The 12463-nt window shown below is 30.7% G+C and overlaps 1 protein-coding gene across 1 annotated transcript; it reads right to left on the reverse strand.

The window, feature by feature from the left end:
- Positions 1-954: 954 nt before the first annotated feature.
- Positions 955-3799, reverse strand: LOC129314444 (pentatricopeptide repeat-containing protein At2g27800, mitochondrial-like). Its single transcript, XM_054957883.1, has 3 exons — positions 3512-3799; positions 2200-2668; positions 955-1522 (listed from the first exon to the last, which is right to left on the reverse strand). Exons 2-3 carry the CDS (start codon positions 2501-2503, stop codon positions 1479-1481), a joined length of 348 nt encoding a protein of 115 aa, XP_054813858.1. The 5' UTR covers positions 2504-2668; positions 3512-3799; the 3' UTR covers positions 955-1478.
- Between the last annotated feature and the right edge of the window lie 8664 nt (positions 3800-12463).

Raw genomic sequence — 12463 nt, forward strand, 5'->3', positions numbered from 1 at the left:
TCATGCAATTCAAGAAATGGGTTCCCTCACAAACTTTGTGGGGATCAAACATGACGAGCATGGAGATCTGGACGATGCCATCCTACTCGATCTGTTTCAGGCTTACACTGCTAAAGCTGCATAGTAACTTCTTCACCAGAATCATCACTGTTTGTGGTCGTGTGTTCTAGGCTCTGTTTTTACCTTTGAAATTGTTATGATCTAAATTTGGCACCTGTTAAAAATGTTAGTTTCTTTTATTATTTTTGAAGAATTATTCTTCCATGTGATATAATATGGTACATGTTATACACTTTCGAGTATGATTACTATAGCCTGAACCTCATTATGCAGCCAAGTTCAAATTCTTGATCATATATATTCATGGCCATAGTCCTTCAAGTAATTGTATGATTCCAATTGCTTCGTTTTTTTTTTTTTTTTCAATTTGTTCAATTAAGGTATTAACCAAACTTACAGAAAGCTTATCCCACAAATTTTATTCAGGAGTTGGAAGGTAAACGTCAGCGTCTGCGTCCATTTCTAGGCTTAATGCGATGTCAAATTTGTCCTATTAGTCGCAACTATTCGCTATTATTAGCCAAAGCTACCGTCTTTAATCTTGTTTTTCATCGATTTTACCGTTTGTCGACTATGGCGATCATTCAGTTCTAAACCAATACGACTCTTGAACTTTCTAACGAAGTGACGTCTCAAGCCGCTAACGAGAAAGGTAATTTCATCCTATCATTCCAAACAACTCACCCGGATGACATCCAGCACTACAAATTCAATCATTAATTCATCATCTTGCAGAGAGAAATTTTTTTTTTAAAAAAAAAAACTAGTTCATTTCAAGGTATTTCGTAGATTTATACTTTTCTTGTACTAAATTTGGAATGTAATGGATATATTTCTTCGACTATATATAGTTTAGAGTGAAGATTTTTCACTTCAACATGAAAAATAACAAAATATTAGGAATCAAATGTGTGTATATATTTTTAGCTATATGTAGTTTTGAGTGAAAAAAATTTCCCTTCAATACAATTGGACAAAAGTAAATATACAGCAGCTTTGACGAAATTGCAAGGTTAAGCCAACCTTCTGTCAGCGTATTCTGCATCTGGGGATTAACGAGACCTTTGTTTCTGACACCAGAGAGAGAGAGAGAGAGAACTGTCTTTTCCGTGGGTCACCGTTCTTCCAAATTATGCTTCCACCTGAGAAGCTCATACCAAAGAAAAATTCAATCTTGACATGACATGAATAAAACTGCAACTTTTGTGAAAGGGAGTATGGGCTCTCAAATGATGAAATCTGGAGTACCATAACCCATCTGATCTGATGTAGTCCAATATGCGATACGAGAGCCGTCTTATCTCTTCTGAGAATTGGTTTCAACACCGTCAATCTTGATCAAGAACATTGCAAGGAATGGGATGAACCAAGGGAATATTGCTTTGAATATGCATCAGGCAGTGATAAATCCTTCCTTTTTATCGGGTCCTGCCATGAGCAGAAGTGCTGTTGTGGAAAACTCCTAAATGAATGAGACACAAAAGTCAAATCAAGTCCAATCGGCACGTACTTCACTCCTAAACCTTGTTAATTGCTAGCAATTGTTTGGGAATGAAATATTTGAAAAATATTGTTAATCACTAATTTCAGTAATTTGAGGTATCATGGAAGATGGAATACTATTTTGGTATCAAAGAGGGGTCAAAGAAACTACAGGACTACTGATGCACAATCAAATACCACCCTTCAGTTTTTCCTTTTAGCTGATTAAAAATTTAAAATACACCGATGTCGCTTCTCTAGGGAAAAAAATGGAAAACTACTTATCAGTAGCAGCTTCTCCCCATACAACTTTTTATCACCTACCCGTTTTTCCCCAAAAAAAAAAAAAAATTACTACCTAAAACCTCGTAATATAGAGTGCGTAAGCTAATATTGTTAACCCAGGGTTTTAACAAGAGATTGATCATATGAGGCATATAGGAGAAAAGCTGTTTATATTGCGTGCCAATGAACCATCCAATTACATGAAATGACAAAAAGAAAGGCATCAGCTGTATATGTAGTGTGTGCATCTGCTATTCACATATTCTCATGTATCAAAAAGACATCATGAAATGACCCTTGGCACATTGAAACTAAATGTAATTTTACACAGAATCAATTGAATATAATGATACAAGAAAGGCAGCTCAGTACCTGGATCAACTCTGCTAACTGAATTCCCATAATCATCTTCCAGCACATAAAGAAGTTTTCTGCAAGCATACCCATCAACAAGGTCCTTCTCTTGAAACTCCTGCAATAACTTCATTGCCCCCTCAACTCTTCCTTGTCTACATATCTCATCCAGTACAGTCCTATATGTAATAAAATCAACCGACCTCTGATTTTCAGTCATCTCCCACAGATATTTCATTGCTTCCTCGGTCTCTCCACCAAGTGCCAAAGCATTGACAAGTGAATTATAAGATTTAATTGGGGTGAAGCCTGAAGTCTTCATTTCATTACATATCTCTTAAGCATTCTTTGTTCTTCCTTGCGCACACAACCCATGTATCAAATAATCGTAGGAAAATGAGTTAGGCTTGCAAGCATAAACCACGTCCATCTGATGGAATGTCCTCAGCGCATCATTAACATGAGAGAAAGCACATAACCTTTAATCCTGGAATTCAAAGAAAATATATCAGGCTCTATCCCATCGTTGACCATTTCTTAAATAGACATCTACTAGTATCCATACAAGCATGATTTATGTTAGAGTTGATTCCTCTGCTCAACAGCGCCGCAAAAAGGATATTATAAGTTCCGATAGAATGCTTGCAACTCAAATTTCTGCTACTTTTCAAGTGGTTAAAATTATTGACAGCTCGAGTCATTTTTCGAGCTTCAGTTAAATGATATATTATAGTATTGTAAAGTGCCTCTGAACAGTTTAATGGAATTGCAAGCACTTGATTGACAATATCATCCATTTCTTGGTACATTTGGGCTGCACCGAGCTTCTGGATGGTTATGTGATAAGTAACCGGAGTTGTTGTGATGAGCTCCAAACAAACTAGTGGGTCTTCTTGAAAAGTAATAATATTACAGAGTTCTTCAGGAGTAAACCTTGGGGAAAGTTGGGACATAGCCAATTGGAATTGGGCTTGGTCTAGAGTAGGCTTCAAGGATTTTAACAGTCTCTTGCGAGCTCTTCTTCGGAATGACCTTGAAGGTGGCTTGGTTGAATGATGAGAAGTAAAGCAAGGGGGTTCACGCGGTCGTGGAGTTATTTTAGAAGAGATTTGGAGAAAGGGTTCAATTTTATGAGTCTCATAAAGAGTAAATTTCTTATATTTTTGTTCAATGGGACTATTGAACATAGCTGATTCATGAAATTGCTGCCCAAGCGAGTTTGTAGAGCATAGATGATTCAAAAAGTTTCTCAGGGAGGAGCTACCATGTTTCAAGCAATTTCTACCAAAAGAATACATTTTTCAACGTCAAATAAAGCCTATTTGCTCACCGGCAAGGTCAGGGATTTGCTCTTCTGTTAATTGTGTCGCCTTTCCACGTTGAGGAGATTCCCAAAAATGATGCAAACACAAGATTATATGCTCAAATCCAAGCTTAATGGTAACAGGGGTGGCAACAGTGCTGGTTTTTTCATTGTTTTGAGATTGTGGGTTTTGTGCGATTGCCAACCATTGTCGCACCAGATTTTCAAATGTCGGGTATTCTGGTGAGGTTCTGGGTGGCCGGAGGAATGGGTGTGGGAGGCGGAAGGTTCGGGGGTGTGAGTGGTAGTTAGAGCTGAAAATTTGGACAGCCCGATTTATCTGAGCCGATTTGAATAAGTTTAAATCCAAACAAACACTCCTCAAAAAATTTGAATAGTTAAATTTAACTTAAATTTTTTTAAGTTTTGAATTTTTTGAATATTTAAATTTTATTTTTAAAATTATTTTTAATCAAATTTTTATTTTAAAATTAATTATTTTATTTTCAAAAAATATAAAATATATTTTTTAATACTTAAATGATATATAAGACTAAAATATATAGTATTTCAATATAAAATGATCTAAAACTTAAATAATTAATTAACATTTATTATTTTTTATATATTTTGTAAAAATAAAAAAATTTATTTCGGTATTCGGGCTAAATCCAAACCCGATCAGGCTTGGCCCGAGCCCGAATTAGTCCAAACATAAAAATATCATATTTTTTTTAAACTTGACTTTAACTTTTTTCAGGCGAGTTCTGACTAACCCATCGAGTTTGACTCGAACTACCAACTCTAATGATTGTGCGGAGAAGATGTATGAGTTTTTTTAAAAAATAATAATGTTTGGCCAAAAAAAAAAAAAAATCATTTGATATTGACAGTGATAACATTAAAGAATTAAAAATATATTTTTTTTAAATTAAGAAGTCAAATTTAAATATTATATAAAATTAAAAATATACTTTAATCTTTATTATTTAAGAAAATATAATTTTATGTTTTTGCAATTTACTCAAATTTTGTTATAAATTCTAACATTTTTTTATGTTGTAGAACTCTACACTTTTATTTGTTAATGTTTTAGGTCCCTTCATTATTGAGATTTAGAATGTTAAAAAATAAAAATGTAGAGATTTGTAATAAAATTTGAGTAAAATATAAGGAGGTAAAGTTATATATTTTTTATTTTAATCGATATTGGATGAATTACAGTGTCACTTCGGTTAGTGAAATATTACACCTGCCTGTTTAATGCTGGATTCTATTAGATGAATATCCAACCAAAAATATATACACATGACACTGGAGAACTAACCATGATACTATACAAGCCAATGATCTTGCATCTTATCTGGCACATTGGAATTGAAACCAAAAAAATGAAGGTTGAAGTTTGAAAATTATATGTTTGGTGGGTATGAACCCAATTCTCAAAAAATCCACCTCTAGTTGTAATGATGGAGGTTTTACCTTTCAAACCTTCTAACATGTTACATTATTTGTGTACATTTTAAGATAATTTTATTGTAATATTGTATTTTTGGAAATTAAATTCTTGCATATTTAGACATTTCTAAACTTTTAGAATTAATTAAGGTTCATCCATAGTTGAGGAGTATTTTGATCATTTTAGCAATTTTTGGGACATTAACTTAGTTTACCTCTTTTGTCTTCCTAAAATCAATTAAATAAGTTTGAAATTTAAATTCATTTTAGGTTATAAAGATACATCAAAAGACATAAACCATAGAATTTTTCAAAGCAAAGACATTATTAATACTAGGCTGTCACGTTTTATAATCTAAGACCTTAAAAATGACATTATATTTTATAATTGGTTTTGAGTTTTTATTTGAAATTTTGCACACATACTTTAATCATTTTTATGTGCATAATTACAAATGTAAATAAGGATTTGGATGAAAATTAAATGGCCAAAATATTAGATTACAAGACAAACTACAAAGCAAGAAGGCCCTAAAGTGACGCGTGCACAAAAGTTGATTCAAAGGGCTTCTAATGACTTTATGTATTGTTGATTTTGACCAATCAGCACTTAATCATTCTTTGATCATCTTTTTATAAGCGTTATTGAGTTATAATTAAGTATGGAGCATCCTATAAAAGCTACATGTGCATCTAAGTTAACCTAGCTTAAATGGTGGCCATCTCATTCTTAAACCTCCTAATTAAGTTTATTAAGTAATTTCAGATATTTTATAACTTTAATTACCTAAAACATATCCTATTCTACTCATTTTACACCACAAACTGAATATAGGGGTTTTGGGTCGTATACACACTCATTCTTTACATTACAATTTATACATATTCTCTCTCACTTTTTTGAAATTTTCAGCACCACTTCATCCAAAATTTTTCTCATTTTCCTTCATTTTTCCACACTTTCCTAGCCATATTCATTCATCTCAAGCAAATATTGAAGCATAAAAGTCATATCAATGAGGATTCAAGCTTGGATTTAAGGAGAATTCATTATGAGAGGCTAGATTCTCAAAGCATTTCAAGGAAGATGAAGCTATATCTTGAATTCTCCTAAACCTTTTCTCTTGTTCTCAATTGCTCTAAATTTTTTCTTCTTCTTCTTTAATTCTATGATTATATAATTCATGCTCTTGATGATTCATTCTAGATCTTAGATTAATTATTATGGCTGAAATTCATATTTGAAAGAGGAGAGGATGCATATTTGATTCTTAAACTAGCTATGCACTATAAATTTTTGTGTTTATGTCTCAAGGTTTTGATGAATGAATACATGATTTCTTTTCAATCTCTTACTATGTTGTTATGCAATTAGCCATAGTTTAGGTCTTAAGGTTTGATTAATATCACAACCTTTGTTAGTTTAAGGTCTCAAATATGATCAAGGCAAGACCTATGACTGGATTCAAGGATTGCATCGCATATTGATATATCTATCTTGGGTGGTTTGTACATTAGATTCTAAGTAGTTACTAAGTTCTAATCACTATCACATAGTTTTGATGGTTATTAAGACACTTTCACACACCAATTGAATAAGGCAATTGAATCTAAAACTAGGTGAGGAAGAATAAGGATGGAAGTGATAAATTCTAATCTTGGAAAGCTACTTTGATATTTGGTTAATTCTTACACATTTTGTTCACATTAAAATCAAACCTAAACATCTAAATTCTCTTCTAAAATCATCAATTTAATTCTGGAATTTTAACTTGTCATGGTTATTAGCTTGATTTAGTTGTAAAATGCTTGCTTTTTGAGAATAGAATATCCTAAGGTGTTTAGACTACTGCATCTTAGTTTCCTTCAAAAAGTTAACACAATTAGAGCTTTTCATCTTCCTATGTGATTAACCTTCTCCACCTCTTTCTCGATCACCCTCCTCTTTCCCTAATGCCCCCATCGACAACTTCAACATGAGAAGGCAGTAATGGTGGCAAGCTTTGACTAAGAAATTGAGCTCATCAATAGAGGTTGAAGGCAGCTTTCACCTTTAGCATCCACGAGTGGTTGTACATCTAACTTTGTCGATAGCAAAGTGGGCAAGAAGACAAAGGCCTTGGATGATCCATTTTTCTTATCTTTCCCATTCAAAATCCCATGCCTATAACTCCAACTTGAGTTGCTTCTAATATATTTCAAAGCCATTGGCCAAAAAAAGATACATTTCAAAACCCTAAGACCAAGGTAACTCTACTCGAAATAGGTCTACTCTTCACCCCCACAGAATCTGCCTTGTCCATGAAACTTCCTTTGCTCCATTCAATTTTGTCATTGGTGTTTCTAGTGGTTGAACCAGGGATGCAAGATAATTTAACCTAAAAATTATTAATTTTTTAACTAAAAATTTAATAATAAAAAATGGTAATTACAATATGACTAAAAATGTAATAATATAAATAAACTGAGAGAAATACTTAGGTAGACCAGGTGCGCCACGTCATTTTAATTTATCTAATTAAGACACTCTAAGTAATTTAAAGAACATATTGTGTGACTTTTTTAATTGATTTTATTCTTATAACAAAATACTCCTTTGATTTATTGCATTTTATCTCTTTACTATTATTAATATTAGAATTAATTTATATTTAATGTCATCTAGATGTCATATTTTATTGAAAAACTGCAAATGATGTAGTGCATCCATTCTACTTAAGAATTTCTTATAACTTGATTATTATTTTTCATAAATTATATTAAACAAGTTGATATGATTCAATATGTAAATATGTTTTTCATAGGCTAAAATATACTTTTAATTCTCTAACTTTATATAAGATTTTAATTTGATCCTTTAATTTTATAAAGTAATTTTTTAATTTTTTAACCCTAACATTGTATTATTCATTGTTATTTTGAAAAAATTAAACTTAATGTGTTAATTTTAAGAATATTTTATTAATATGTAAAAATTTAATATAAAAAATTGTTGGAATAAAATTATTAATATTAGGGTTAAATGATTAAAAAGATACTTTATCAAATTAATGAATTAAAATAAAATATTGTGTAAAGTTACAAAATTAAATATATATTTTAACCTTCTTCATATCTTATCTAGTTAGGAAAATATTATATATTTAACAAGCCTTTGCATTTAAATAATTTTATTTAGTTTAAAGGTGCAAAATTTATATATCCCATTTATAACTTTTTTTTTAATGCAACTCGCCCTGGTGATGATAGTAATCACTTGAAGGTGGTGAACAATGTTTCTAATCTCCAGTGGGAGGTGGTGTTGGTGTTCGAAGTAGGCTAGCCATGTCTGCTAGTGCTTCTTGTTTTTTCTTTTTTAAAGAATATTTTGATCTTTTTAATATATAAATACAGTATCAAATAAAATGTTTATCTTTTTTTTATCTATTAAATATACCCTTACATTCACTTCTACTCCTATTTCTCCATGTATTGAAAACCAGACCGGACCGGTCGGGTTAGTCCAGAAACTGGTGACCCGGTCCCTTATCCGGTCTGGGTTTACCCTTAACCCAGTTAGAGAGTGAACCGGTGTAATCCGGTTAACCAGGGTTCAACCCGATATAACCCGGATAACCCTGTGGGTTGACCGGGTTAACTGGATTATTATTTTTTCAAACTTTTACTCTCAAAATGACGTTGTTTTTTATTTTTTTTCATTTTTAATTTTTTAGAGCTCTGAGTTTGGAAATAAGATAATAAAAAAAGTGAAATTGAAGTCAAAAAATGAAAAATTAGAGGCAGAGCATGCTAAGTCCAAAAATATAATATTTTATTATTGTTAGACTTTTGAGTAGTTAGATTTAGTTGAATGTTTTTATAATTAATGTTTTTTTATTTAAATTATATTATTTTAATCATGACCGATTTGCCACTGGTTCAACCCTGATTGAACCACTAACCCGTGACTTAGTATCATGACCGGTTTAATAACCGGTCCGGTTTTACGTACCTTGTTATTTCTACAAAAAACACTTCTCCATATTGAACTGAACATTAATGGCTCGTAACGTATCCTAAAGGATAAAAATTTCCATGGGCACTCTAAACACTTGCTGGCCCTGTGTAATTAAAAAAAAAAGAAATTATATACCATATTGATTACTATGACGAGCACATGATATTCATTACAAATATTAGTCACAAAGATTGAACATGGATAGTCAATTCTTGTTTAATGAATAATTTTTCAATGAGACTTCATTAAAAAGATAAATCAATGAAAAACTGTAAATTACCAACTTTGAGATTTAAATATGAGTTAAGATGTATTTTTACTTCTGTTTTTCTTGGAGCAATATTGGGCTTCTTATATTAATAAATGAAGTAATTTTTTCCTTGAGCTATTTTTCTAAGGAGCAAAAAACTCCTTTATTAATCAGCCGTGAACTTGTCTCTTTTTTGTTATGTAAAATCCATGCACAGTGAAAGAGTGATAGATAGGACTCTAACCATGTCTTTTGATATTTATTTGTCTTTAAGCTCCTTCTTTTTCAATTAAAAAAAAAAAGCTCCTTCTTTAAAAAACATTATGCATCTTGAAGTCTTTTTTTAGAAGCATTAGACACTTTAAAGTTTTGTTAAAGTAAAATTCAATAAACATTTAATAATTTAAGTATCATCATTTATAAATATTCATCTAAAATTTATAAATTATTCTTTAAATATTAGTAGTTCAAAGTAGTTTTTTCAAAAATTTATAGATGATTTGTAATTTTTTAGGTGATTTGTAATATTAGATCATATTTTTAATATTAATTATGTTCCTTAAATTTTTTTAGGTCCTTATCTGTAATTTTTTGATTAATTAACTGTCTTCCTTCAAAATATTGTACCACCCAATTTTAAATTTTAATATTTTAATAATTTGCAACTTTGTATTAAAAATGAAAAAAATGAATCTCAAAATTAAAGGAAATATTTTTCTCCCTTATCTCTCTATTATTCTTTTGTTAAGTAGTTTATTTTGTAGCACATTAATGGGATAATATATATTTTTCAAATAAACATTTGTATTAGCATGTTGATCTTGATCTGCTATGTTTCTAATTTTATCTCTAATACTGCAACATACGGAGAATATTAAATTTGGACGGTGTAATATTTTAAAAGAAAATTGTTAGTTGTCCGCAAAAATTACAAAGAAGGATATAAAAATTTAAGAAATTTAATCAATATTAAAAATATGGTTGATAAATAAAAAATATGATACATTTAAAAAATTTATAAATAACTAGTTTGTGATTAATATTTTAAAAAATAATTTATAAATTTTGGATGAATATTCATAAATAATAATATTTAAATTGTCAAATATGAAAATATTATTAGCAATACTTATTACTTTTTTAACAATACTTTAGGGTGTTTATCATCCTTAAAAAAAGACTTTAGAGTGCCTACATTTTTGAAAAAAATAGTTTAGGAAAAAATTAATGCCAAAGAATATGGTTGTCTTACCTATTACTGCACGTAGGCCCATACACATGCCATATCAATAGAAAATGGCAAAGTCAATGACTGCTAACAAAGCTTATGCACATGTCATGTCAGCAGAAAATGACAATGTTAACAACTACTAATAGAAGAGGTTTTTTGTTCCTCGAAAAAATAGTTTGGGAAAAAATTAACCTACTTATCAATATAGGATGCTGGTATTTTTTGAAAAAATGTTCAAAGATAAAAATATACCTTAACCTTTTAAATATAGATCACCCAAATTTAATCAAGGAATTTCTATCTTGTTACAATAACAAGGTCATTTTTTTTGAATGAAAACTAAAATTCATAAAAAGTTAGCAAATAGGACAGTACAAAGAACCTAATACAAGACCAAAGAGAGTCAACTTAATCATCATACACCTCCTAATGTAATATTAGATGAGGGATGATCAAAAAAACAAAATGAACTTTCCATAAAATGAGCTTCACTGACAAGGAAATGGACATGACTAATGACGTCCTTAGAAACAAAATTAATAGAAATAGATCAATCTCTATGAATGAAATTACAAGCATTTTGAATGATATCCCTATAAGGGTGTTCCTCATGATAACCTCTCATAAGAAGATTGATTACTTCCATGCTATCTGAGTAGACTTCAACATTTCTCAACCCCTTAATCCAACAGAGATCAAGGCTTTCAGAAATTGCTAAAACTTTAGCAATTTATGGTTGGATAATTTTCAAGCTTAGAATTAAAGCCTGTTACCCAAACTCCTTTGTCATATGAGATATATCCTTTATAGGGTACTACTTCATCTAGACAAGAACCATCGACATCAAGTCTTATAGCTCCTTATGATGGTGGGTGTTAAGACTTTGTGCCACTAGACATAAATCGACCTACTTTGAGTTTTCCTAACCATTTAGAATCAATTAAGGCTTTCAACAGGCATTTATTAGGGTTTGGTTGAATAATCTAGCTCTGGTCATCGAGAACATTTTACATCGTGTAACCTAAAGTTCCTAACATATGCAAGCGAGGGCTATTGGCCATGGGAGGTACAAATTAGAGTAAGAACCTGCTTGTTTTATAGAGTTCAATCTAATCCATTCTAAACAACCAAGGCTCAGAAATTGTATCTAGATATCAGCTTTCACAAGTTTCTTCCACAATTCTTGAGCACTACGATAGTCATGTACAATGTGCATGGCTGTTTCTACTTCACCGCATCTCAGGGGACATTGATTGGAATCCATGATTTTTATTTTTCTCCCTTGAGCTTGTTGTATGAAGTCTATCTTTGCCCAAGAGCCAGGGGCACGTTTTGATCTTCTCTAAGATATTCCACCCCTATAGTTTAGTCCAGATTTTATCCTTCATTGGTGCTATACTTACAAAGATAGGGGCTTGTTTGGAAATTTATTTTGAGAACAATTTTCTATTCTTCAGAACAAGAGAAAAAAAATCTGTTTGATAGCATATTTTCAAAAAGTATTTTAGAGAACAAAAAAATAAAATATTGTTTCGAAGAACAAAAAATTAAAAACAACTTTTAAGTATTATGTGATTATTGTTCTGAAGAATAAGATAAAATAAAAAAAATTTATTTTTATTATTTTTTTCTCAAAATATGTTTTACAAAATATTAATTTTTAAAATAATAAAATAAAAATAATTTCAACCAGTCCCAAGGTCATTCATAACCGAGGCAGTGTCACTAAGTGAAAAGCTTTCGAATGCTATTTTTTCATTTCTTTTTGAATCAAGCTCGAGACATTAGTTGATAGATTCAATTTAATATAAAAATAATATTTCGTCTAACTAAAAAACAATTTATTAGTTGATAGATCCAAACGATCTTAGTCGTCTAATAACTCAAATCAATGAATTTTCCCCCTTAGACCTTAACTCTGTTCATCGAGCAATAGACATTAGAGTTTAGACAGACTTGCATTCTCTCGTGGAAATAAAATTTTATTTAGATTTTATTTTCAAAGTAGTTTTGTTTGTTAAGAGGGTTACATCACTTTTTCTC

This window comes from Prosopis cineraria, unplaced genomic scaffold, assembly GCF_029017545.1.
Source record: "Prosopis cineraria cultivar Desert tree isolate PC_DT_omini unplaced genomic scaffold, ASM2901754v1 PC6, whole genome shotgun sequence".
In the NCBI taxonomy this organism is placed as follows: Eukaryota; Viridiplantae; Streptophyta; class Magnoliopsida; order Fabales; family Fabaceae; genus Prosopis; species Prosopis cineraria.

What these genes read in the sequence shown, in the direction of transcription:
- LOC129314444 (XM_054957883.1), bottom strand. Translation starts at nt 2,503, where the DNA reads ATGAAGACTTCAGGCTTCACCCCAATTAAATCTTATAATTCACTTGTC. An exon ending in AGTTAGCAGAGTTGATCCAG is followed by an intron (nt 1,523 to 2,199) that starts GTACTGAGCTGC and finishes TCATTCATTTAG; the next exon opens with GAGTTTTCCACAACAGCACT.